We start from the raw sequence: 26642 nt of genomic DNA on the forward strand, positions 1-26642 counted from the left end.
ACTGGGGACTGGGGACCAAGGAGTCTGCATGGGCCAGGGGCAGTGCGTGCAGCCTGCAGCTGGGGAGCCCACCACCAGTGTGTCCTGGGGAAGGCCTGACGGGCTCATTCTTAATTCCCCTGGCTGGAGGCTAGGGCAGGAGCAAGGCCAAGACCCCGTAAGCCCATGCACAGCCAGGCGTGGCCGCCTCCAGGCTCACCACAGGCCTCTGGCTTGGGTGGCCACAGGCCCTTGCATCACAGGGTCCTGGAGAGTGAGCAGGCCTCAGCCCAGGAACCTCACCCCTTCAGGGCTGTGTGACCCGTCTCCGTGTCCCTGACCTGCGGACATGCACAGACACAGGCCAAGGGGGTGTGAGCGGAGCTCACAGGTGTCCCCAGCAGTGAGGGCCCCTGGGTCACAGGGGACAGTGTCCCAAGGGAGCCACAGGAGGAGGGAGGCAGATGCTGGGACCCTCCAACTGGGCCCTGACTCAGCTCCTTATCATAGACAAGTTACTGAGGCCCCATCTCTGGGGATGAACCCCTGGCCCCACCCACCCCACACGCAGCAGATGGCTGGGGTGCTGGGTGTCTGTTCCTGGTGCAGGGGGAGGGACCAGGAAGCAGGGTCACTGAGCTGGACAAACTGGACGCAGGAAGCAACACACAGACACGGCACTTTCTATTAAATCACCCTATGTCAGATTCTAGAAAATGCCACACGCTGGCACCAGCACAGGGCCCAGGCTGGTCAGGTACAGACTGCCAACTGACATGGGGAGGACAAGCATGGTGGGCACCACCCCAGGAGCCACAGGGAAGGGGCAGCCCCTGACTCCTCCACAGCCTGGCATGGCACACATGGCCCAGGGCACAGGCAGAAAAGCAGGACCTCGCGTGTGGAGACAGCCAGCCGAGGCCCAGAGCGCCTGGACATAGTGCCACCGGCAGTCCAGTCCGGGGGAGCCGGCCTGTGAGAAGGCCATGTCCATCCCAGAGCACAGGGGCAGCCTGAGTCCAGAGTAGACAGGCGAGACCGCGCAGGTGGCCGCAGCGTGGGGAGGGGGAGCCCTGAAGGCAGAACCCAGGAGGCGGGGGACGGGTCCAGGCGGGCGGTGGCTGCCGGAGAAGCCCTGGAGACGGCTCCCAGGGGCCCAGGCTGCGGTGGGGGGAGCGAGTGACCGCACCAAGGCCACGCCGAGATGAGGCGCAGTCAGCACGTGGGGCAGAGGACGGATCGGGCTTGGCCACTGCGTCCCGTCCGGCTGTAGGGGCACAGTGGGTGAGGAGTGGGGAGGGGGCGCTTCCCGTCCAGCCTGGCTGGGCTGGGGCTGCTCGGCGCGGCGAGTCCAGATGCCACGGTTCTGGGAGGGCCGGCTGCAGCCTCATGGAATGGCGCACATGAGCAGCGAGCGGTCTGACTTGGGGGCTGTGGTTCAGCCCTGACGTGCCACTCTCCGGGGATCACGGTGGAGGGACGCATGCCCACAGCCAGGCTGGGGCACCTAGTTCTTGGCTTCTGCTGCCTCCTTCTCGGCCTTCCCCTTGGCCTTCTCCTTCTCCTCCACCTTCTCCTCCTTCTCCAGGGTCGCCGCAATCTCTGCCATCTGGCTAGGGGAGACCTGCACGTCCTCCTTGTCAACCAGCTCGATCACCTGCGTGCAGCAAGGGGCGCAGCTGCTGGGGCAAGCCTTCTGAGGCCCTGTCCCTGCGCCCAGCGCGTCCTGTGCCCTCGGGAGGGGCTGAGCCCCGCATGTGTCCCATACCGTCCTGCCACCCCTGCACCCACGTCGCCCCAGGTCCCAGGCTGCCAACATGGCCCCAGTGCAGACCCCAGCAGGGAGCCCGGCAGGAGTGCCCTGCCCCAGTGCAGAGCCCAGCAGATTGCCCAGCCCTGGGCTGCCAGAGTCTGGGGCGGAGCCTGCACCCTGGCTGTCAGTGCCCCTTGTCTGGACCCTGCGGGGTGTCACTGTGCTCACCCCTCCTGTCCAGGCCCAGGGCCTGAAGCTGCACCAGAGCCGGAGGAACGGCCTCGCCCATTTGTTGCCCTCCTGTTATGGCCACCAGTGTGGCCTGGGACACACACGGAAGCGAGGGGCACCCACAGCCATCTTGCCGAGTCACGGGCACTGGCAGGACCGGGCTGCGGGGGCGGCCTCCAGCAGGACCCACCTTGACGAGGTCGTCGATGTTGACCTTGCCGTCCTTGTTGTCGTCCAGGGCTGAGGCCAGCCTGAGCAGCTTGCTTTCTGGAATGTCCTTGATCTGCTTCATGGCCGTGATGAGCTCCTCCACACTAATGAAGCTCTCCCTGGGGGCGGCCGGGCGGGGTGAGCGGCCCGCCCCCTGCGACCCAGGCCCCGCCCCCTGCGACCCAGGCCCCGCCCCCACTGGCCGTCCTTCTGGACCAACCAGGTCCAGGGCCCCAGGCTCCCACGTCCTCCCTGTCTTCCTCTTCTTGGGATGAGTGTAAAATTCAGAAGCCACTGGGCCCAGGACTTGCTGTGGGAGTCTGCCCACTGCCACAGGGGCCGGCAGAAGCCCACTGTGTGTCAGCCTGTTCCCAGGGCCAGGAGGCTGTGGGGACAGGGCAGGGGGCAGGACAGCCCAGAGCTGCGAGGACCACTTGGAAAACAGGCAGGCGTGGGGTGCAGGGAGGGCACCCCGGGCACAAGGTTGCATGGCTGCCACACTCACCCTGTGGTGGCGCCCTGCGTGGGGCTCGCTGTGCCAGCCTGGGGCCCGGCCTCCAGCTGTGCAATCAGGCCGTCAATCTGCCCGATCATCTGCCGCACCCGCTTGGAGAGGCGCTGGCTGGCCTTGGACTCCTCCACGAACTCCTCCTCCCCCGTCCTGGACAGCTCCTTCCGGATCTCCTGCAAGTCCTGGGGAGACGAGTGGGGGTCCACCGAGGGGCTCGGGGTGGGGGTCCACCAGGGGCTCGGGGGAGTGGTGGGCTGCTGCCCCTGCAGAGGCCGGGGGCCCAGCATGTCCACTCATGGTGGCCAACTCTTAATTCCAAGTCTACAAACTTATTAATGCAAGCATCTTGAAAGGAGAGCAGATGAGCCCGAGCGCACGTGTCTGCAGCACTGGCACCCACCTCACTGTAGTCCTGCACGTCCTCCTTGAGCAGCTCCAGCTCCTCCCGCTCGCGGCTGAGCGCCTTCTGCTGCCCCTGCAGCTTGGAGCAGGCGTCGCTGAGCAGGTCAATCTCCTCCTTGGTGATCTCCTCCTCCTGGGAAGGTCAGCAGGCACCAGGCTGAGTGCTGCCCCAGCTGGCCCTGCCACTGCCAGCCAGCCTACAGCCCACCAGCACTCTGCACCCAGTGTCCTGGCTGCGACAGTTCATGCTCCCCCCACCCGACTCCTGTCCCAGCAGTGGTGCCACGGGGTGCTCAGTCGGAAACGACTTGGCTGCTCGTTTGAGCTACATCACACAGCCCTTGTTCTCGTGGTCCAGTTTACAAATAAAACTGCGGAGAAGGGCTGGTGCCCAGTGCAGCACATCACGCCAGCCCGTGATGCCAGCACCCCAGGTGGGCATTAGCTCATGTCCCAGCTGCTCCACTTTGAATGAAGCTCCTGCGAAAGCAGTACCTGTCCTAGGTCCTCAGGCCTCTGAACTCACACGGGCCACCGAGAAGCTCCAGCCACTGCAGCCACTTGGGGAGTGAACCGGAGGACGGAAGTGTGTGTGGTGTCCCAGCACAGACGGCCCTGTCCTCTGGCCCGCTCACAATCCTTGCAATGGGTCCCCAGGACTGCCAGCCGCCCCCCAGAACTTTGCGCACTTCCCTGTCGTGTCAGAGCTTGCACAAGTTCAGCGTCCTCAGGCAGGAGTAGGGGTCCAAGCTGGAGGCTCGGGGAGCCCCTTCCTCATGGAGGAGCGGGCCCCACTTCTCTCCAAGGACTGCACCCTGTGCTTCCCAGCGGGCCTGGGGCCGGGGCCACGCTGCAATGGACTGAGGCATGCCCGAGTGCCGGCTGCTCTGCTGCCCTTCCGCCAACGTGCCTGGGAAGGCAGAGAGGCGGCACCCCACGCTTGGGCTGCTGCACCCCCATGGGACACTTGTATTCCTGGTGCCATAGCCATTTTGGGTGTCAATCGGGGAGAAAAACTCACCCTTTCTGTCACTCTATTCTTCAACAAATCATCAAATTAATTCTTCCTGAGAACTGTCTCCCGCCCTTCTGAACCCTGATCTCATGGAGGAGTCACTGCTGCCCCAGCGCCAGCAGACATCTTGCCCTATTCTCATGGAACCTTCCAGAAGCCTGTATTGTTGGCCCACCCCAACTCTGTACCCCTTTTCCAGGCTGACTTCTGGAAGAGCGCGTGGCCCCCCTTCTTTGAGCCACCTTGGTCAAGATCCCCAAGAGAACTGCCACCCAGGGGTCCCCTCCTGGCCTGCACTGTCACATGTGAGATGCAGGGCTCAGGATGACCAGCAGGGGGGAACCCTGTCCTCCCAGCACCCCCAAGGAGCTGCTCCAGGCTCAGGACCTCAGCCCTCCTTTGTCCTCTGCACCCCGAGTTATCCTGTGGGTGATGGCAGCACAGGGGCTCTGGAGTCAAGGACAGAGCCCGCAGGACCAATGCCTGCCCAGGGGCCCGGCAGGCAATGCCACATGGGCTTGGGGAAGGCTCTGGGCTGGCAGAGAGCACCACAGGGGAGAAGCAAGCAAGGCACACACGTCCAGGAGGGCTGATGGGGCCGAGGCCCCAGGGGCATGGTGCCCAGCACACAGCACCATCAGCTCTGGAGCCCGTGCCCAGAGTGTAGCCTGCCTGCTCCCGGCCGCCTAGGGCCCGTCTTCAGCTCTGCTTGCCACCGCCCAGAGCCCAGGCCACCCGTCCTACTCACCTTCAGGCCTTCCAGCACAGGGGCCGTGTCCTTGAGCACCTCGGACGGCAGGGTCACCTCAGGGGCCTCCAGCTTAGGCTCCATGTCTGGCCGTCCGGGGGCGGCTTCTGCTTCTTCCAGTGGCGTGTCCTTCTGAAAGGCACAAGTGTATCCCTGGCCCACGGCAGCTTGCGTGGGCCCATACGGTGTGTGTGTGCTGGCCACAGGGCAGGGGCCCAGGTGCAGGCCGTGGGGATGGCTGTGTCCCTGAGCAGTATGTCTCAGGCGGGCACCAGGAGGCAGGGGTGTGGCCAGGCTGTGTCCCAGGCCTGCAGGGAGCCGGGAGCTCAGCTGCTCACCATGGCCTCGGCTGCCTGCGCGGCCTCATGCAGCTCCTTCTCACGGTGCTCCTGGCGGATGGCCGCCTCCTCCTGCAGTGTGGCCTCCAGTTTGGCCTTGTTGTCCACCTGTTCGCCCTCCACTTCCGCTGCCTTCACCTGGGCTTCTTTGGCCTGTCAGGGATAGCGGGGCGGTGAGAGCGGCCCGTGCAGCCCCCCGACCTCTGAGAGTGCTCATGCCAGATGCCCCACCTTGGACCACCCTGGGGTGGCCTTCTGTGGCTACCAGATTCCTGCAGACTCAGAGGGAAGATACTAACACCACCTCTCCAGGCAGCCCAGCAAGCTCAGACAGACCAAGGAGACAAGGAGCACAGCCAGGGGCTCTGGGGCACTGCCGTGGTGGCCCGCCCCCACTTGTGCATGGGACAATGCATACCACAGTCTCGGGCAGAGTCTGCAGTGTGGACTTGAGCTGGTCAGCAGGAGAAAGGGTGTCGGGGAGGTACATGGCTCGGGACAGGATGAGCAGGGACGTGGGGATCTCCTGGTGCAGGTGCAGGTCCAGCCACTGGAACCAAAGACGGAGGCTCAAGGACACGCCCTCCCTGCCCCAACCCCTACACCCACGGACACGCACTGCCTGTCCTGACCCCACACCCACGGACATGTACTGCCTGTCCTGGCCCCACATTCACGGACACACCCTCCCTGCCCCAACCCCTACACCCACGGACACACACTTCCTGTGCTGACCCCACACTCATGGACACACTTCCTGTCCCAGCTCCCACATCTCCCATCAGGTGGAGCTGGGCTTTCTCTGTGGAACTTTGTTTTGCTGTTTGGGTTGGTTGTGGGGAGGAGGTGCAACAGAGAGCCCCACAAAGCCCCGATGTTTGCCCTGTGGGTCCTAAGGCCCATCAGCTCGGCCACAGCACACGGGTCAGTCGGAAGCCTCCCTGTCCAGGGTTCGTGCAGCACAGCTGCCCACCGGGAGACCCCCCCCGGGGAACAAGCAGAGGCCCCCTGGGTGCCTTCAGCAAGAGTGGGAATGGGCACAAGGTTCCCACAGGCCTATGTGTCTCGAGCTGTTTTACTGGCACCAGGACAGTCCTCGAATGGGCACAAACACAGCAGTGCCCCCTGCTGGCTCCACACACCACGGCCACCTGTGAGGGACGCCTTCACATGGGGTGGCAAGTCCAGCCGTGGAGCCCTGGTCAGCACTGTCTGCACAAACCTGCCCAGAGCAGGAGCAGCGTCTGGCGGGGCTGGTACCCCGAGACAGACACGGGGATCCCCTTGGAGAAGGTCCCATTCACTCTGTGCACACTGTTCCTGCCCATGCAGAAGGCAGGACGCGAGCCACAAAGGGCCCGAACTGCAGCCTCGCAGTGTAGATGGATGCCAGTCAACCCCAACACAATCCCGTGCCACACACCTGGCACTGCCTGTGCGCGCGTGCCTGCTCTGAGGGTGCTGAGCCAGCGGGCGGCTCCCAAGTGGGCCCCTGCCTGGACCTCCAGGGACACCAACCCCTGCCTCGCCGGAACATATCAACAAGGTGAACGAAGCCTTTACAACGAACCAGGGGCAGAGAGAAACCATCAGGGCCCTGCCAGCCGAGGAGGGAGGGCCAGGGAGCCTGGCCTGGCCACGCACCTGCTTCAGCTGGTCCCTCAGCCGGTCTTCGGTGACGCCGAGAGCCCGCATGCCCCGGGCCCGGCACGCTGCCTGCAGCTCCTTCACGGTGAGACTGTCTACCCCTTCCTGGGCAATGAGCTGCAACACAGAACCAGCTGGTGTCACTGCCAGACCGCCAGAAGGGCGGGGCTGCGGGGCAGGCACAGTGGGAGACATGACCCCCGTCCCCTGCCAGAGCCCTGCCAGCCTGAGGAGCCCCATGTGACCCTGGTATGGGACGTCTGGCCTCACACTCAAGGTGGCCTCCTCTCTGCCTTAGGAGACTCCCAGGAGTGGCAGGTGAGGAGAGAGCAGTGGGCAGGCCGCCGTGGGGAAGCCAGGCAGCTCCCGGCGGCAGCATTATCCCTGGGGCAGACGGCAGCCTCTGCCGGTCCTCAGGGTTAGGACCCAGAGTCACCCAATGCATGGCTGCACCAGGGCCCTCGGAGGCACCCACTGCACTGCAGTGCTGTAGGACAACAGAGCCATCCCTACAGCATGTCCAGCAGCAGCTGTCCACCAGGGAAGGACACCTGGGGTTTCCAGTTTGCACATTAAGAATGAGGCTGCATGGGTCCAGCGCAATAGCGTAGTGGTTAAGGTCCTCGCCTTGCACGTGCCGGGATCCCATATGGTCACTGGGTTCTAATCCCAGCAGCCTTGCTTCCCACCCAGCTCCCTGCCTGTGGTCTGGGAAAACAGTAGAGGACGGCCCAAAGCCTTGGGACTCTGCACCTGCGTGGGAGACACAGAAGCAGCTCCTGGCTCCTGGCTTTAGGTCAGTTCAGTTCCAGCTGTAGCGGCTGCTTGGGGAATAAATCAGCGGACAGGGGATCTTCCTTTCTGTCTCTCCTCCTCTTTATATATCTGACTTTTCAATTATAATAAACACACCTTTAAGGAAAAAAAAAAAAAAAAAAAGACCGAGGCTGCAGGGGCCTGGTTCTGTGGCATAGCCATTAAGCCATTGCCTGAAATGCTGGTAGCCTGTGTGGAAGCCAGTTCGAATCCTGGCTGTTCCACTTGTGATCTAGCTCCCTAATGGCCCGGGAAAGCAGCAGCGGATGGACCGCTGCACCTATGGGGGAGACCGGAAGAAGCTCTTGGCTCCCTGGACTAGCACAGCCCCAGACACTTGGCAAGTGGGTCAGCGGATGAAAGACCTGTTTGTCTCCCCATCTCCAGGCCTGGAATTCTGCCTTTTAGAGAAATAAAACATCTCCTCCAAACCAAACCCAACGCAGCCAGGCTGCTGTCCTTTGTCTCCTGTGCAGTACTCCGAGGGAAGTGAAGGATTCTGCCCGCAGATCCCAGGCTCTTGGGGTGCCCCTTGCTCACCCAGAACTGCACCAAGCTCTCACTTGGCCTCAGCCACTGGGCTCACACCAGCGACAGGGAGGACAGTCCCCGGCCCCGCAGTCTGGGAGCATGTCCTTACCGTCCTCAGCATTGCCATGTAGTCAGGGAAGCGCCAGGCCCTCCCTTGGGGCCCGCTGGGGCTGGCAGCTCCCTGTCCCTCCTCCTGGCAGGGCTCTGAGCGGGCGGCTCATCCCTCAGGCCCGCGGCCTTGCTTCTCTCTGGTCTTCACGCTGTCTTTTGTACTTTAACCACCATTTTCATATTGATTGGAAGTCCAAGCTTCCACCTGCTGGCCAATCTCTGGGTGCCGCATGGGCAGGGGAGAGGCCAGCGCCTGCTGCCCGCAGGGGTGTGTCTGCAGCAAGCCGGGGGAGCTGACCATCCCTGTGGCACCTCCCCACCCACACCCTGTGCCGGCACCCACGGCTGATCGCTTGCTGCCTGCCAGTACCCCTTGCCAGATGCCCGCCTCACAGCACCGTTTGAGGGGTTTGTGTCAAGGCCATGCCAAGGCTGCCTGTGCTGCCCCGTGCCCTCCGCTGCCCTGCGGCCGCACCTTGTCATCAGCCTTGATGGAGCGCAGCCGCATGGTGAGCTGAAAGCGCAGGAAGTTGTTGGTGCCGATGGACTGCAGCTCCAGCAGCTTGCACAGCGCCACGAGCTGCGGCCGCGTCAGGTTGTCCAGCGTCAGCTCGTCCTCGAAGAGCTTGGAGAAACGCATGATCTCCTCGTTGCTGGGCCTCTCCCCGGTCTCTCGGATCTACAGAAGCAACGGGCCCGGTCACCCCACACCTGCAGGAACAAGCAGAGGGCCCTGGGCTCCCTCCCACCCCGCACAGCACAGCGAGAACTAGAACTGCCTGGGGGGGTTCCCAACTATTCAGCAGGGGGCCAGCTGGCAGCTCCCACTGTGAGGGTCTGCGGGACACGGCCGCCGACTGGCCAGCCATCTCAAGCTCCAGCCTACTGCCCCCAGGAAGAGGGGGAGCCACGGGGGCTGGTGAGCGTCACTGCCTCCTCCCACTCACGAACAAGCCACACGGTGTCCACGTGGGCCAGATGGGCCACAGCAGAGGTCAGAGAGAGGAGCACCTGTGCCCCAAGGGCTCCGCCCATGCACTGGGCACCAGCAGCTGCCCCATGCAGCAGCCACGGTGGCAGCAAGGCGTCTGCCTTGGGAGGCGGCCCCAGACGGCAGCCCCCTGGGCTCTGGCCAGCACCATAGCCATCACCCAGAGAGCAGGTCTGCCTTCTGAGAGTGACACAGCCCCCTCCCCACCGTAGCCCAGGGGCCATAGCGGCCTGTTAGCCCTCTCCCCTCCTGGCTGCTGCCGAGCCACCAGGGGCAGCCATCTGGGTCTTGGCAAAGGCGGGCTCCCCGTCACCCCCAGGCAGCAGCTGCCAGCAGAAAGGGCAGTGGGAAGACGTGCAGAGGGCCCACAGCACCTTCTGGAAGAAGGCCGAGAAGTCCTTGGCGGCGCTGCCTTTGGCTGCCTTGTTCTTCAGCGCCATCTCCTCGATGGTGTCCTGCAGGAACTTGGCCAGCTCCAGCTTCACCCGCAGCTCCTTCTTCAGCCTCTCTTCCTGCGGGGCAACAGGACAGGACTGCTGGCCACGGTGGCCCCTGCTCCTCAAGCCCTGTTGCTGAGCCTGCCCAGCCAGCAGCAGCTGCGGGAGGACCCCTGCCCCACGGCGTCACCCCACCTCCCCCACCTTGATGGACTGGGTCTCAAATGTGGACGGCAGCATGTTGGGGAAGAGCTTCACGGCCACAGGCAGCAGGAACTCCATGAAGGGCACCACCACGAAGACTAGGAAGGGCACCAAGCGGAAGAGGTCTGCACAGATGCGGAGGAACTGCAGGGCGGAGGGCGGCAGTGTGGGCGCAGGCCTCGGAGCTCCGCAGGCACAGACTGATGCACCAGCTTTTCTTCATTATTATGGGGTCAGCCCTCCACCCCCAGTGACTGCAGGAGCCAGAGGCGAGGCCTGCGCTGCGGCTGCAGCGACCCAAGCACTGACGCCATCTTGCACTGCCTCCCCGGGTGCCTTAGCAGGGAGCGGGTCAGAAGCGGAGCTGTGAGACTTGCACCAGTGCCCTCACGGGATGCCGGGGCTGCAGTGGCCAGGCTGATTCCAGCCAGGTCTCCTGTGTGTGACAGACAGGACTTAAGCTGTCACCAGGCTCCTCTTGCGGTGCACGACAGCTGGGGGCTGGGGTGAGGAGCCAGCTCTGTGACACACAGGCACTCTGCTGGGGTCCCCCACAGCCCAACATCCTGCCGACCTGCCACTGCTGGGGGACAGGAGCATGGAGGAGACACAGCATGGAAAGCTGCTGCCTGCAGTTGATTCAGCTTCCTGCTAAGGCACCTGGGAAAGCAGCGGAGGACAGCTCGAGTACCTGGGCCCTGCCAGTCATCCAGGAGACCGGGAAGAAGCTCCGGCTGTGGCCTGGCCCATGCTAGTGCAGCACTCTGGGGAGTGAACCAGCGGATGGAAGCTCTCTCTCTCTCTCTGTACCACTGCCTTTCAAATAAGTAAACAAAACTTAAAAAAAAAAAAAAAAAAAAAAAAAGACCAGGCAAACTACCAGGTAAACATAACTCAAACAGACCCAGACTCCCACTCAAGGATCTGTCCCCCCACATCAAGGCCAGGGCACCAGGAGGACACGGGGCAGGGCTGACGCTGGCCCCCAGGGCCTGGTGGCATACTGGGCGGCGCGTTCACAGTTCCATCATCTTCGCGTCCTTTACCCAAAGCCGCAGGCCGTGGATCTGGGTGCAGGAGGCGCCCGTACCTGCCTGCGCTCCCGGCGAGAGAGCGTGTGGCCATGCAGGATGCGCCAGAGCATGCGCGCTGCGATCTTGGTGTCGATCCAGAGCAGGCGGAAGCCGTGGTAGTAGTGTCTCAGCTCGTCCAGCACCTTCTGCCCCAGGGACTTTCTCTCCGGCACGGGCGTCGGGGGGCTATACACAGGCCCGCCCTCCTCCAGCTTCTTGTTCTTGTCCTTCAGGGACTTGAGCGACTTCTCCACCACCGAGTCCTCGGCCAGGGGACGCGAGGAGTGCCAGGCGCGCACCGCCAGGTGCCAGGGTCCCACCACCAGGGAGCCTGCCGCGGCCGGCGCCCACAGAGCCCTGCCCACTGTGCCTGGTGGCCAGAGCCGCGGAGTCCACGGGCTGAGGTGCTCGCCTCGGAAGGGAAGGTGCGAGGGGTGGGCCAGCGCACAGCAGCCCCGTGGAACATTCCTTGGAGAAGGAAAGTGGCAGTGAGGGGCCGGCCTGTCTCCCTGCTCAGCACCAAATGCCAGCTGCGCCACAGCCACACACAGGTGCCCTTCCTTCCTTCCTTCAGCCTCTACCTCCTGGGATCCCCCAGAGGAGTGTGGGGGACCCACCGGTCACAGGTGGACACGGATGCAGCCGGCCAGCCCCTGACTCCTGCACTCTGGCCCTGGCTGACTCAGCCCCACACACTGCTGACTGTGGGAGCCACAGCACACCCCGGGACCCACTTCTCCAGCTCTGCCACAGCTGGCCCGAGCCCCTCTGACTGCCCCTGCCCTCCCCATCTGCGCACTGCGACATGGGCAAGGCTCAGTGTCCACACGGCTCTAGGAGGCCCCGGCTCAGCGTCCAGCTACCTGCTCTCTGTCCCGGGCCCCGCTGCCGCTCCCAGTGCCCTGCTAGGCACTCTTTAGTAGGCTCAGCTCCTAGTTTTGGGAGTCTCTTTCCTTTTTTAAAAGTTTATATATCTGAAAGGCAGCTAGTGGGCTGTGTGTGAACAAACATATCTTGCACCCACTCTATGAATGGCTTCAATGAGCAGGACCAGGCTGTGGCCAGGAGTCCAGAGCGCTACCGGGTCTCCCATGGGCACTGGGGCCCCAGCAGAAGCCAGCCTCTCCCACATTTCCAGGTGCGGGAACAGGCAGTCAGTTCACAAGCTCACTGTGACGTGGGAGCTGGCACTGCAAGCAGTGGCTGGGCACGCTCCGGGGTTTTAGCTCAGGCTGCCCCACCTGCCTCAGGTGGCACAGCGACATCCTAAAGCGGTCCCCCTGGGGCCAGCGGAGGGATCCTCCACGGGGGCCCAGGCTGGGGGGCGTGCTGGGTGGCAGCCCCAGCTGCCGGCAGCACCACAGCTAGGTTACAATGTCCTTGCCAGGTGGGCACCACAGTGCAGGCTGGGCCCAGCACACCCCAGATGCCTCCTGCCAGCCAGCCGCCCCTCCAGGAGGGCTGCCCATGGTCTGCCGACAGTGCACTGCAAACGGGCAGGTGTGCCTGTCAGCAGTCAGAAACACGGGGCGGGCCATGGCCAGGGCAAGATGCTGCCCTCGGCCCCGGCATCCCAGCGGGAGCCCTAATTCACGTCCTGGGCTCCTGACTTCAGCGGGCCCAGTCCTGACTGTTATGGGCAAGTGGGGAGTGACAAAACGGTGGAAGGTCTCTCTCTGCCCTGCAGACAAAGGCAAGTGTGCTGACAGCACTGGCTATAAGGCACTTCAGGTGAACGGCCTGCGGATTGAGGAGCACGTGGTGTTGCAGCTTCCAAGACCAAACAAGGACCCCAAATGGCTGAGGGGCAGCCTGCCCGCGCCTCCCATCCCGCCCTAGGCACTGCGTACTCACGCGCAGTTCACCAGCCCCACGGCGCTGGGACAGCTGAGGCAGGCACGGCCCATCAGGCCACCTGTGACAGACAGAGAGGCCAGTCAGTCTCCACTTGGCATTCGGTATGGAGAGTCAGACCACAATCCGCAACGCCGGCATCCCACATAGGAGCGTGTTGGAGTCCCAGCTCCCTGCGAGTCACACGGCCAACAGCGGAGGACGGCCCGAGTGCACCCTGGGGACACCCCGTGGGCGCCCGGCCCTGGCTGTCGCAGGCATGAGGCGCAGGCCAGCAGAGGGACGGTCCCTCCGCTTTTGGGATGGACCAAATCTTCACAGCCCTTGTATAGACTCCAGGTGGCCAAGCTGCTGGTGGCCTTGCCCATAGCCGGTTTCAGAGTGTTGCTAAGGGTCTGCCCGAGTATCAGGTGGCCCTGCAGCACCTAGGGGCTCCTCAGGCAGTCCCTGGGTCTGTGCACCCTGCGTGGGATGTGGGCCCCTGAAGGCCCCTCTGGGTGGGCCTGCTCCCCATGGACTTCAGCTGGCTCAGGTCGGGGCGGTCAGGCTGCAGACAAGGGAGGCTGAGGGTTGGTGGCAAGTGGGACTCGACGGCCGGGGGAGGCTGCACAGCCAGCCAGGAGGAAGCCGCGTGGCCCACCTGGAGGAGTCGCATGTTTTGCTCAACTTGCTCCAATCCCATAAGCATTTGTGGCCATTCTCTGTTAAGGGGTCAAGGTACCACATCCAGAAGAGATGGCTGGCAGTGAGGAGAGCTGGGTGGACGCCTGGCTGGGGGAGCTGGCCAGGCTCTCTAGCACCTGTATAGCTACATTCTTACTCAGGTTACATTTGAAGTCACAGTCAAAGGCACCTTATCCCCTACCCTCACGCACAGCAGGACCGCCCCCAGCCTCTGCTCAGTCCATCCCACATGCCCAGCCTGGGCCAGCCTGCTCCTTCAACGCCCCTCTCCCACCACCTGAGGCAGTGGACTTTCTCAGCTCCCTGTGTCCCCTCCTAACGCCCCATCAGCTCCCATCCCAAGAACCCCCCAAGCCCCTCTGAGGGCTCTGCCTGCAGCTGCCCAGGCATCCCAGCGGTGGTCTCTTGTGCCTCCCCCAGCTCCAACGAACTCTCTAACTGGGATCCAACACTTCCTCAGCCCATCCCAGTGCCCACAATGATGCCACATACAGACCTGCACTGTGGCCACGGCCCTGCTGCCCCACTTCCCATCCAGCTCCCTGCCTGTGGCCTGGGAAGGCAGTGGAGGCCGGCCCTAAGCCTTGGGACCTGCACCCACGTGGGAGACCCGGAAGAGGCTCCTGGCTTCAAATCAGCTCAGCTCCAGCTGGGGCTGGGTGACAGGGAACACCCACAGCGCGCTTCCTCCCCGCAGGCTGTGAGGGGCACGGGATGGCGGCCAGCCCGGGCACTCCCCCAGGCCTACCCCTTGCCTCAGCCTGCCACACCTGGGGGTAGCCAGCCGTGCCCCGCTCTGTATCAGCAAGGGACAAAGACCGAGGGCCCGTGTACCTACCGCACCTGCCTGGCCCCCCGCCAGCAGACCGAGCTGCCCGGGCAGGGCCCTCCCTGCGGGTCGGAGGGCAGCTCACCCGCCCTGCCCCGCTTCTCCTGACTCAGTTCCTCCCGGCCCTGCCCGGCAGGCAGCTCAGGCCAGGGTGGGGTCAGCCCGGGCCGGTGGCTGCCACCCGGTCCCTGCTCGCGCCTGCGGGCGCCCGCCCGCCACCCAACCCCGCAGCACCCCCAGCCCCTCGGCAGCCCGAGGCCCTGCCGCCCTTCAGCCTGCCAAGGTCACCAGGAACCGCTGCCCGCCGGACGGGCGCGCCCGGTGCCGACCAGGGCAGCCTCCCCGGAAGCCGGGTGAGCACACGCACGAGCGGCCGCGGCAGCTCCGGGCCCGCACCGCTCCGCGGCCCTCACTCCCGCCGTCGGTGCGGGCCGGGGAGCCGGCGGCCCAGGCCAGGCCGCGCCCCGCCGCCCGCACGCCGCGCCCCGCCGCCCGCACGCCGCCCCGGCCCTCCCGGCCCTCCCGGCCCTCCCGGCCGTCCGGCCCCGGCCCCGCGCTCACCCCTCGGGCCGGCGGCGCGGGACGGCGCCCGGCCGCGGCAGCCCCTCAGTAAGATGGACGCCATGCGCCCGGCCGCGGCTGTCGGGCGCGCTGCGGCGGCTTCCCGGTGCTCCGGCTCGGGCGGCGCTCAGCTCCGGGACCCGGCGGCAGCCATGCAACGGCGCGGACGGCCGAGAGGCGGGGCGGGGCCGGCGGCCCGAAGGCCGCTCCCATTGGGCCTCCGGTGCCGGCGGCCGGCAGGTGAGGGGCGGGCCCCGGGCGGCCGGCCTGCGGACTGCAAGTCCCGGCGGGCCCCGGGCGGCAGGCCTGCGGACTACAGGTCCCGGCGTGCACCTCGAGGTTCCCGTCGCCCGGCCCGCTCAACGAGCCGCCCGCGCATGCTCTGTGGCAGCGGCGGCGGCGGCGGCAGCGGCGGTGGAGCTCGCGGGTTCGATCCCCGCGTTCAGACGCGTTCAGGAGGCCGCGGAGTCGTGAGCGGCTGCTGGGCCTGCAGGACAGGCCGTGTGGGCTCGCGCCGCTCCCAGGGCCTGGCCGGGCTGCCTCACTCCCTGCGCGGCCTCTGGGCCCCTCCTTGCTCCCTAAGGTGCGCTGGCCTTGGCAGAGGTGGCTTGGGGCGCGCCCTCGGACCTCGCCTCGGGAACTCTTGTCTCTTCGCTCCCTCCGCGTCTCTCTCGTTCCCCGGTGTGAATCTGCACTCTGCCTGGCGGCCCAGCTCCCCCAGCACACAGCTCTCGCCCAGTAGGTCGCACGTGTGCCGGGTGTGCGGTGCAGCGACTCCCTGTGGGACATTAGGAGTCGGGCTGGGACTTGGCAGAGGGGCAGGCAGGCAGGGTCAGCGCCAGTGTAGACAGGGCCAGGACTGGGGCCAGAGTGGTCAGGTGCGCTGCGTGGGACAGAGAGGGATGTAGCCAGGGCAGAAATGAGAGAAATTCATATTTCAGGGTTAGGGTTAGTCAGAGATGGTTTCTTGTGGGTTTCCCGATGAGCCCGAGTTTGTGTGTAGTGTGTGCATTTCCAGTTGGAAGAAATGGAAAGTCTGGTGGCAGGCCTCGTGGGGGCACTGGGGTGGGCTGCTTGGCAATCCCATGCCAGTGAGCGCCGAGTGCCAGCCAGCAGACACCCGGGAGACACTGGAGCCCAGGCCGGTGAGCGCCGAGTGCCAGCCAGTAGACGCCCGGGAGACACTGGAGCCCATGCCAGAAGGCCTGCCTGCGCCATGCTGCCAGGTCAGTGTCCTGCTGGTGCACCTGTGGGGGGCGTGGGGGGAGACCTGGGATGGTGGCTCGGGTGCTGAAGTCCCTGCTGCTCACGTGGGAGACCTTGGGCAGAGTTCAGGCCTGCTGGCTTTAGCTGAGCTCGGCCTTGGATGGCGCAGGCATTGGGACATGCGGGGAAGGATAGCTGTCTCTTCCTGCCCACCCCGTCACCCTGCCTTTCAAATAAACAGTGAATCTTTTTAAACTGCATGAAGACACCTGGCCCCGAAGGCTCCAGTCAGTGGCTGTCTTTTGTGTGGTTTGAATATCGCAAGCTGTTCCCTTTTTCCGCTAGGATTCATTGATTTGAAAGGCAGAAATAAAGATGACAGAGTGGTAGAGATCTCCCAGCCATAGGTCCCCACAATGGCCACAGTGGCTGGGCCTGCAACAGGCAGAAGCAAGAAACCAGGGCTTTCCTCTGGGTCTCCCCGTGGGTGGAGTCCCCAGTTCCTCACGCCTTGTTAGCCAGGTGTGGGAGGCGTGATGCAGCCCTGGCCCTTGGCTCCACGCACTCACCCCACGATATAACCCATGTTGGCTGTGGGTCCCTCCCAACCCCGCAGCTGACTGGAGGCAGGCTTCTGTGGAAGACAGGCAGCCGTAGGATGCTGCCCGCCTTGTGGCCTGGCTCCTGGTGTCTGGGCCACATGTGGGGCCTCTGATGTCTTGCCGCTTAAAAAAAAAAAAAAGATTTAGTTATTTTTACTGGAAAGTCAGATTTACAGAAAGGAAAGACAGAGATAAAGATCTGTCTGCTGGTTCAATCGGCAAGTGGCTGCAACCGCCAGAGCTGAGCCGATCCAAAGCCAGGAGCCAGGAGCCTCTTCCGGGTCTCCCAGATGGGTGCAGGGTCCCGAGGCTCTGGGCCGTCCTTGACTGCTTTCCCAGGCCACAGGCAGGGAGCTGGATGGGAAGTGGGGCCACTAGGACCCGAACTGGCGCCCATGTGAGATGCTGGCGCTTGGCAGGTGAGGATTTGGCAATTGAGCCATCGTGCTGAGCCCCATCTTGCAAATTTTAAGTCATTGTAAAATGACTACAATAAAACGTTTGCACTTTTTTTTTTTGGAAGACTTATTTATTTGAAAAGGAGTGACAAAAAGAGAGATGGATTTTCCATGTGCCGGTTCACCCAGATGGCGCCAAGGGCCAGGCTGGGAGCAGGAGCTGGAGCGGCCAGCACCTAAGGCTTTGAGGCCTCACCTGCTGCTAGGCGGGAGGCAGGGCAGGCCCTGGCGCCGGGGGTGCCCTAGGTGGTCAGCAGGTCCTAGAGGAGTGGCCGGAAGTAGCTCCCCCAACGGGCGCTCTGCCGGCACCAGGAGGAGGAACTTTTAATTTTCTCCTCCTGCTGTTTTCATAATGAGAAAAATAACTTCTTTAACACAAAACAGTCTCTCCCCAGCGGAAACGCTGCCCTGGACGGGCAGCGCGGTCCTAGACAGCCCGCCTTCCTCCCCAGGGAGCCCGAGCGCGCGCCCCGGGGCGCGGGCGGAGCCGGAACGGGCGGGGCGCGCCAGGTCCCTAACCCCCGGGCCCGCGCTGGCCGCGGGGGCAGCAACGTTGCCCGCCTGCCCGCACCGAGGGCCAGGCGGGGCCTGCCTCGAGGTGTGCGTGTCCCAACCCCGGTAGGGTGAGGAGTGTGACGTTATGTGGAAATAGGGTCTTTGTAGAGGTGGTCAGCCTAGGATGGAGCCCGCGGGGTGGCCGCCGCCCCCGGAGGGAGCCAAGTCGGCGGCGAAGCCCCGAGAGGGCAGCCACGGAGGCCCGGGAGGGGGCCTGGGGCCCCCACACCCTTCGCCTTCAGCTCCCCGGGCTTCGCAGCCCGGTTGGGAGCCCACCCGTCTGTCTCCCCGCGGGCCCGGTCGGCTCCCACGCCCCTTCCCGACCGAAGTGGCTTTTCGGCTTGGGTGAGGGAGGCCGGGGCAGGGCCAGGCCTTGGGAAAACCCGGCTTTGCAGTCAGCAGGGTGGAGGGGGTCAGCGGGTGCAGGGGCCTCCGGGAAGGGCTCGCTGGTGGGGGGGGCAGGCTTGGCCACCTGGGGCACAGGAGGAGGGGCGGCCTGCCATGGCGGTTTCCACTTGGAAGCCTTCTTTATTTGTCCTGGGCTGGAGAAAGGCTGGGGTCAGAGTGCACGCATCCCCATGGAAACAGCTGCGGGCTTGGCCCCTCAGGGACCCCAGCCACGGCAAGGGGGATGGGGAGGAGGAGGCCGAGCCGGGGGCATGGGGAGGGGGCTCCTTCGGCAGCGGTGCTGCACGTGAGACCACGAGCACCGGGGGTGGTGGACAGGCCGGCTGCAGTTCTCAACCCAGAGCTGCCGTCCTAAGGCTCCTCGCGGGAGACCCACCCACACAGCCTCGGGCCCCTGGGGTCTCACCCTCCCCACCAGTTCTGGGGCGAGGCCTCCGGTGTGAGCTGGGGACCCCGGCCCCAGCAGCTTTACTCAAGGAAGCCCACACACTTGCACGCTTGGGATGCATTCACATAAGCCAGATATTTGGATGGAAAAATAAGTGTTTTTTTTTTTTTTTAATGAGGCTGTGGGGTTGGCATCCCATGTGGGTGCTGATTGGTGTCCCTGCTGCTTCCCTTCCCATCCAACTCCCTGCTTGTGGCCTGGGAGGGCAGCGGAGGACGCAGCTCTTGCAGGCCTCCCACGTGGGTGCTGGCCGAGCTCGGGGCCGTCCTCTGCTGCTTTCCCAGGCACATCAGCAGGGAGCTGGACCATAAGTGCCCGGCCTGGAACCAGTGCCCATCCGGGATGCCGGTGCTGCGGGCGGCGGCCTGGCAGCTGAACGGGGGACCGCGGCATTGGTCCCCTGATGGCAGCAGCAGACAGGTGCCGGGCACTGGGCGTGTGGGCCAGGACCGCGTCCTGCTGCTGCCTGGGTCCCCGCCTCGCCCGGGAGGCCCGAGTTGCATTCTGGGCTCTGGGTTTGGGCCTGGCCTAGGCATGGGGGGAGTCCTGGGGGCTGCGTGGAGGAAGGAGACGCGAGTTGGGGGTTTCTGTGGGGCGGGGTGGCGGTAGCGCCGCGGCCTCCGGGGAGCATCGCGCTGGGGTGTGCGTGGGGAGCCAGGCGCCCCCGGGAGGCTCCCCAAAGCCCGCGGCCCCTGGGCCTCGCGCCGCGCCCGGGTCTCCGCGTGCGTGTGCGGGTCGACGCGGCCTGGCGGGGGGCCTCCCGCTCCGCTGACCCTCGCGGCCGCGCGCCCACGCGCCCCGGAGGCCGCCGGCGATTGGGCGCGCGGCCGTGACGTCAGGGCGCGCGGCGGCTCCGCGCGCGGGTTCGCCCCCCCACCAGGCGCGCGCGCTCGGCGAGTAGCGGCAGCGGGGCGCGCGCCCGAGGCCGGTGCCCAGCGGTGGCGCGGGGTCCCAACGTGGCCCGCCCGCCGCCCGCCGCCCCGCCGGCCCGGGAGCCTCCCGCCCGCGCGCCCGCCCGCCCGGCCCGCCCGACACGCGCGCGCGCGGCCCCGGCGCGGATTTGAAAAGCCCGGTCCGCGGGCGCCGGGCGCGGCAGCCAATCAGCGGCGCGCACTTTTCCCGCGGCTGAGCGAGGCGGCGGCGGCCCCGGCGCGGGGCGGCGGGCGGGAGGCGCGGGGGCGGGGTCGGCGCCGCGCGCGGAGAGCCTGGGCCTGGCCGCTGCGCCCGCCGCCCCCTGCCGCCCGCGGCCGCCCCGGAGGATGCGGCGCGCCTCAGGTCAGTGCGGGCCGGGGAGGCGGCGGGCGGCCGGCGGGGCGGGCCGGGGGCGCGGCGGGCGGCGGGGCGCGGGCGGGCGCGGCGGCGGCGGCGGCTAACGGGGCGGGCGCGGCCATGTTGGGCCCGGCGGGCCGCGGGCTGCACCTGTGCCGTGGGCCCGGCGGGGCGGCCGCCTTTGTTCCCGCGCCCGCCGGGCCGGCCTTTGTGCGAGGGCCCGGGCGGCGGGGCGCGCCCTGCGGGCCGGGCTGGACGCCGGCGGCGGCCCGGGCCCCGGCAGGTGGCGGCGCGGGTGGGCCCGGCGTGGGGGCCGCGCCCGGGAGCGGGCGGCGCGCGCCGTGCCCGCGGGCCTCGGGGGGGATGCGGGCCGGCGGGCCCGGGAGCCGCAGGACGCGCAGGGATGGAGCCTGGCGGGTGGGGGGCGGCCGGCGGGGAGCCCGACCGGGCCCCGGGATCCCGCTGCCCGGGAGCGGGGCTGCGCTTTCCGGCCGAGGCGGCGTGGACGCTGCTGCTGCGGGGAGGCCCTGGAGCTGTCCCCTGGACCGGTTGGGGTTCTTGGTCTATTCCCCACCCCCACCCCGCCCTAGGGACGCCCGGGAGGTGAGCAGAGCGGCGCGGTGTGGGAATTGGGGTTCCGGGTGCCGACCCCTCCCCGGGGAGCTTCCCCCCGGCCGCCGCCTGGCGGGGAGTGGGCTGCGGGCCTTTGTGTGCTCTGCCCGGCGGCCCGTGCCGGGGGCGTGCGGAGGTCTGGCCTCGGGGCCCCCGCCCCGCTCAGGAAATGCAAGGAGCACGGGCGTTTGCTGTAGGCTGTGCTGCGCCCTGGGGTTTGTGGAAAAGGTGCGCGGCGGAGGAGCGAGGCTACAGGCACCTTCCTGCGGTCGGGGCTTCTGAAAGGTGGAGCTCCTCCGGCAGCTGCTTCTCCCCGCAGCTTCCCAGGACAGGAGCCTGGGTCGCGGGAGCCTGTGTGCCCTGGGGTGCCCGGGGCATGGCGGTCGGGGCCTGGCATTGGGACCGGCCCGCCTCTGTGCGCGAGCAGTGGCGAGCCTGGGGTTAGAGACCCGCGGTCAGCCAGGCCCAGCCGGCGGCCTCCTTGGGCGTCCTTGAAGCTCTCAGCCGCGCGAGGTGGGCTGAGGTGGGCCACGTGAGGTGGGCCGTCGGGAGGAGCACCCGAGGCGGGCCACGCGAGGTGGGCTATCGGGTGGAGCACTGAGGCTGGCTGGTTGCATCGGTGTCACACTTGATAGCTTGAGCCGTAAGCTGCAGGGTCGCGACTTGGGGAACGGTGGGCGGTGTGGCCAGGGCGCGCAGCATCCACAGGGCACTCGGGTCTTGCTGTTTCTTCTTGTTCCCCTGATTTCTTTTTAGTGTGATGGATTGATTTGGAAGAAGTGCCTAACCCACCGACCGTTCATCTTTGTCCACTCTCTAGATGCCTGCAGCAGCCACTGCTTGGCCCAGGCCAGCAGTCTGGCCTAGTTCAGGACCTGTCGCTGCCTTTCCAGGGCCAGTAGCAGGGGGCTGGGTGGGCAGCAGAGCAAGTGGGCATCCCAGGCAGTGGCTTAACCTGCCACATGATGCTGCGCGCCACGATCCCCCCTCTCCCTGCAGGGTTCCCTGGGTGTGGGCCCCGTGTTGACTTCAGGCCGGCCTTTTCCAGAATGTTGGAGTCTGTCTGTGTGTCTCTGTCCGAGCATCTTCCCCAGAGACTGAGTTTTGGGGGCAAGATGGTTACCAAGGTTCCTTTGGTCACCCAGGTTCCTTTCTTGGTGTTACTGTGTGTGTTGTGGGTGCTGTGTGCTGTGGGTGCTGTGTGCTGTGTGGTGTGGATGCTGTATGCTGAGGGTGCTGTGTCTGTGTGCTGTGGGTGCTGTGTGTTGAGGGTGCTGTGTTTTGTGTGCTGTGGGTGCTGTGTTCCGTGTGGTGTGGGTGCTGTGTGTTGTATGCTGTGGTGCTGTGTGCTGTGGGTGCTGTGTGGCAGGCGTTTGGGATGCACTGGCCGTGTGGCTGTCAGAACTGGGCACAGGATCCACTGGGTCGCTGCCCGCTGACCCTTTGCCTGAATTTTGGAAAGTGACACTGGAGCCAAGAACCCTGCGGGTCGACACTGAATATGGGAGGGAAGGGGAGTGGGGTCCTCTTGCCCTCCTTGAAGCCAGGACTGCGTGGCAGGCAATCGCCAGCTCGTATGCTCTGACACTCGTGGGACACTGCAGTCCTTAGCCAGTGCATGTGCAGAGCAGACCTGTCGCTGCCCGCGTAGGGACATCAGGTGGCCTTCTGGCCGGGGGTACACGACACCGAGGCAAGGGTGACTTGGAGGCTCATGCGTAAAAATTGTCTGTTGTTTGTTATTAGTTTTTGAATCTTGTTTACTTTTTTCAAAGATTTATTTGTTTTTATTAGAAAGGCATATCTATTGACACAAGAGACAGAAAGCTCCTCCATCCGCTGGTTCACTCCCCAAGTGGCTGTAACAGCTGGAGCTGAGCCGATCTGAAGCCAGGAGCCAGGAGCCTCCTGGGGTCTCCCATGTGGATTCAGGGTCCCAAGGCTTGGGCCGTCCTCGACTGCTTTCCCAGGCCACAGGCAGGGAGCTGGATGGAAGTGGAGCAGCTGGGACATGAACCGGTGTATGGGATGCCTGCCCTTGGAGGCGGAGGATTAGCTGTCACACAGGCCCTCAAGTCTTTCTGACCCATTCTCCTGCTGCTGGGCACCCTGGGGGCTCCAGCTGCCAAGGGCTGCTGTAGTTGTGCCTGTGCCACCAGAGGGTGCCTGGCTGGGGCTCTGGGTGCCCGCCGTGAACCTAGTGCAGTCAGTTGCGGGATGAGAGGTTTCTTTCAGGTCAAACCAAGGAATGAACCTCAGATTGCTTTGTGTTTCAGTCTGCTTTTTAAAACCAAATGGTGGGCCAAGCACGATGGAGTGGCCAAAGTCCTCACCTTGAACGCGCTGGGATCCCATATGGGTGCTGGTTCTAATCCTGGCAGCCCCACTTCCCACCCAGCTCCCTGTCTGGCCTGGGAAAGCAGTGAAGGACGGCCCAAAGCCTTGGGACCCTGCACCCACGTGGGAGACCTGGGAGAGGCTCCTGGCTTCAGATTGGCTCAACTCTAGCCGTTGCAGCAGCTTGGGGAGTGAACCATCAGATGGAAGATCTTCCTCTCTGTCTCTCCTCTGTATATCCACTTTTCCAATAAAAGTAAATAAATTTTAAAATAAAATAAAACCAAATGGCAACTGATGAGTTTTAAAATATTTATTTGAAAGGTAGAGTTAGAAGACTGAGTTCTTGCATTCGCTGGTGAGCTGTCCAGATGGCTGCAGTGGCCGGAGCTGGGCTGGCCCGAAGGTCTCCTATGCGGGGAAGGCCCTGAGCACTTGGGCCGCCCTCCACTGCTTTCCAGGCTGTGAGCAGGGAGCTGGGTCGGAAGTGGAGAAGCCACAGCACCAGTTGGGGCCTGTGTGGGGTGCTGGTGTCTCGGAGACTTGCCGTGTTAGAGCACCAATCCTTGATGGGTTTTTGAAACCACTTAATTTCTGGAGGAGTTAGTTTCTCCCATGCACCCACAGAGGATGGAGACATACGTGGCATGGTGTTGTCCAGCCCCCACACGCCGGGGGAGGGAGGGTGTTGGGCGTCTGGCTTTGAGTGCTGCAGGGGGTGGGTCCAGCCCTGGGTTCCTGCCTCTGCCACGGGAAGCCTGGCTCCTTGCCGCATCCTGGTTAGTACATTCCGGGAGGGTCTATCTCCATGCCTTTTTTTTTTTTTTTTTTTAAGATTTATTTATTGGAAGGGCAGACTTAAAGACAGAGGGACGTGTTTCACCCGCTGGGTCAGTCCCCGTGTGGCTGTTGCGAGTGGGCTGGGCCGGGAGTCTATGCCAGGTCTCCCGTGTGGGCAGCCGCAGCCTAGGGACTTGGGCTGCCGTTTGCTGCTTTTCCAGGTGCATTAGAGGGGAGCTGGATTGGAAGGGGAACAGCTGGGACTCGAACTGATGCCAGTGCTTCAGGCTGTGGCTGGGCCGGCTCTGCCTTTGTATTTTTTTTTTTTAAGATTTATTTTTATTATTTTTTTTATTGGAAAGGCAGATATACAGAGAGGAGAGACAGAGAGGAAGATCTGCCGTCCGATGATTCACTCCCCAAGTGAGCGCAACGGCCGATGCCATGCCGATCCGAAGCCAGGAGCCTCTTCAGGGTCTCCCACGCGGGTGCAGGGTCCCAAAGCCTTGGGCTGTCCTTGACTGCTTTCCCGGGCCACGGGCAGGGAGCTGGAAGGGAAGCGGGGCTGCCGGGATTAGAACCGGTGCCCATATGGGATCCCGGGCGTGCAAGGCGAGGACCTTAACCACTTGCGCCACCGCGCCGGGCCCTCTGCCTTTGTATTTTATGGAAAGATTTATTTGTTTTTATTGGAAAGTTAGATCAGATTTAGAAAAAGGACAGAAAGAAAGACTTTTCATTTGCTTTTTCACTCTCCAAATGGCCGCAATGGCTGGATTGAGCCGATCCAAAGCCAGGAGCCTCTTCTGGGTCTCCTACATGGTGCAGGAGCCACAGGCAGGGAGCGGTACGGGAAGCGGGGCTGCCAGGGTTGGACCCGGCGCCCATATGGGATCCTGGTGCAAGGCGAGGGTTGTCATTGAGCCTTCGCGCCATTGCCCTCCTCTGCCTTTGAAAACCAGAACCAGAGTGACATATTCTAGTGAGTGCAGAGAGTAGAGTGGTTTGCTCTGTGGGAGCAGTGGAACGTGGTGTTTAAGTTGATGCAGAGGTGTCTTCATGCTGGTTCACTCCCCAAATAGCCAGGGGGGCTGGGCTGAAGCCAGGAGCCTGGAGCAGACAGCTGGCCCGGCCTGGGTGCCTCCCTGCTGCTTCACTGGACCTCGTGAAGTCAGCCGGTTGCCCTGGCGGGGTGTGGCTGTGTGTTGAATCCTTGCGTGGTGGCCAGCATGTAAGGACTGTGACTCCTGGGCTCCTTGCCTCCCTCGGGTGTCCGCACTTGCCTGGTCTTTCTGAAATCCTAGGACCTGGTCCTGGAGTCCGCACCCTCCCAGGTGTCTCTTGGCCCCTGGGGGTTCGAGACCCGTCTGAGTTTTCTAGCTCTTAGTAATTTCCTACTGTAGCCATGTCCATCAGTTCATTCAGCTCTTTCTGTTCTGTTCTTCCCTGGGGGCTGACATGGCCAGCTTTCGTGCCATGGCCCCTGCCCGATGATGTGTGGAGCACTGGCTGGCCCTAGGCTTGTGGTTCCTGCTCTGTCTGGCTCAGGTCTCAGCCTGGTCCCGTGGGAGCGCCAGCCCTGATGGCTGCCTGTTGACTTGCTGTTTCCGCCCCCAGTCCTGGTCGCCCTTCCGGAGGACTGCTGGCTCCACTCCTTGCTCTTAAAGATGTGCCTGTTGCTTTGAAAGGCAGAGTGCCAGAGAGCTCGTGTGGCCGTGGTCTCCACAGCAGTCGAGGCCCCAAGCCTCCTCTGCAGGACTGTCACTTGCTGTCTCTGGGACCCAGGAGCAGCAGGAAGCTAGGCCAGCGGTGGAGTAGCCAGGACTTGGGCGGATACTGATAGCGTAGGAGTCCCAAGGGCTGGCTTCCTGCTGGGCTGCGACTGCACCCCCATTGTGTGTGTGTAAGTCTGGAGGGGCTGGCGCCGTGGTGTAGTGAGGTAAGCCTCTGCCTGAGGTACCAGTGTCCTATGTGGGTCCCAGTTCAGCTCCCAGCTGTTCTATTCCAGCGCCTTAGGCCCCTGCAGCCCACAAGAGAGATTTGAAAGAGGTACCTGGCTTTGGAATTCTGACTGTTGTGGCCATTTGGGGAGTGAACCAGCAGATGGAAGATCTCTTTCGCTGTCTGTAAATCTGCCTTTCAAATAAAAGTTAAACAGACTTGTTTAATAATTTTAAAAGTGGAGTTAGAGAGGCCTTCTGTGTGCTGGCTCACCAAGGCCGGAATGGAGCCCACCTGGGCTTCCCAGGTGTGTGAGCAGGGAGCTGGGTGGAAGGGGGCAGCAGGTCCTGTGTGCTTGTGGGGGTTAACCCCTTCCTCCAGCTGCTGGTTCACTTCCCAGGTGGCCGCAATGCTGGAGCTGAGCCTTCCCAAAGCCTGGAGTCTCTTCTGGGTCTCCCACGCAGTGCGGAGTCCCAAGGCTTTGAGCCATCTTTCATTGTTCTCCCAGACCAGTCTGGGAGCTGGATGGGAAGTGGAGCAGCTGTGATTGAACCGATGGCCACATGGTGGAGGGTTAGCCTGTGAGCCATGGTGCTGGCCCTCTTCGCCCATGCTTCTCCATAGGACGAGCTTGGAATATCTTGCTGAGACACGGTACCCCGTGTGCCTGGTGTTCCCCACGGTGCTCTGGCAGTGAGTCTCCTGTGCTCACTTCGAAGCAACGGTGAGGGCGGGCACACATTATCTGAGTGCTGTCCTGGCCCTGTATGTCAGGCACCCTCTGTCCTTGGATGGCATGCAGCTCATCGTGTGTGTCCTGGTGTGACACTGTGCAGGTGGGGGCCAGGTGCTAGGGGCATGGGCCTAAGGGGACGCTGGACAGCCCCGGGGCCGTGATGGGGCTAGGCCGCAGAGGTCAACTGCTCTGCTCCTGTCGGGTGCGTGAGAGGCAGGCCTGCAGCTGGTCAGTGGTGGAACTGTAGTGGAAAGGGAGGGAGGGGGAGGAGGGTCTTTGGGCCTTCTCCGCATGCCTGCAGCAGCCAGGGGCAGAGGTGCCAGCCCCGACGCGGGAAGTGCAGGATGGTACGTTGCAAGCTGCAG

General features: G+C 64.1%; 2 protein-coding genes across 4 annotated transcripts in view; one reads left to right on the top strand and one right to left on the bottom strand.

Annotated features, from left to right (window-relative positions):
* Positions 1-660: 660 nt before the first annotated feature.
* Positions 661-15033, bottom strand: LETM1 (leucine zipper and EF-hand containing transmembrane protein 1). Its single transcript, XM_040966408.1, has 14 exons — positions 14926-15033; positions 12852-12912; positions 11015-11465; positions 9925-10068; positions 9658-9795; positions 8768-8971; positions 6832-6951; positions 5606-5737; positions 5188-5340; positions 4850-4981; positions 3085-3219; positions 2679-2866; positions 2154-2292; positions 661-1636 (listed from the first exon to the last, which is right to left on the bottom strand). The coding sequence occupies exons 1-14, from the start codon at positions 14987-14989 to the stop codon at positions 1487-1489; spliced, it is 2211 nt and encodes a 736-aa protein (XP_040822342.1). The 5' UTR covers positions 14990-15033; the 3' UTR covers positions 661-1486.
* The window catches only part of NSD2 (nuclear receptor binding SET domain protein 2), a 71052-nt gene continuing 55936 nt past the window's right edge, over positions 11527-26642 (top strand). For 2 of the 3 annotated variants that reach the window (XM_040966401.1, XM_040966403.1), the window contains exons 1-2: positions 11527-11543; positions 26632-26641. The gene's annotated coding sequence lies outside the window, so the exon portion shown is untranslated. Of the gene's footprint in view, positions 11544-19824; positions 19878-26631; position 26642 lie in introns of those variants that run through there. The other variant, XM_040966402.1, reaches the window with a different exon arrangement.

Source organism: Ochotona curzoniae, unplaced genomic scaffold (assembly GCF_017591425.1).
Source record: "Ochotona curzoniae isolate NIBS_2020 unplaced genomic scaffold, NIBS_Ocur_1.0 scaffold_4505, whole genome shotgun sequence".
Lineage (NCBI taxonomy): Eukaryota > Metazoa > Chordata > Mammalia > Lagomorpha > Ochotonidae > Ochotona > Ochotona curzoniae.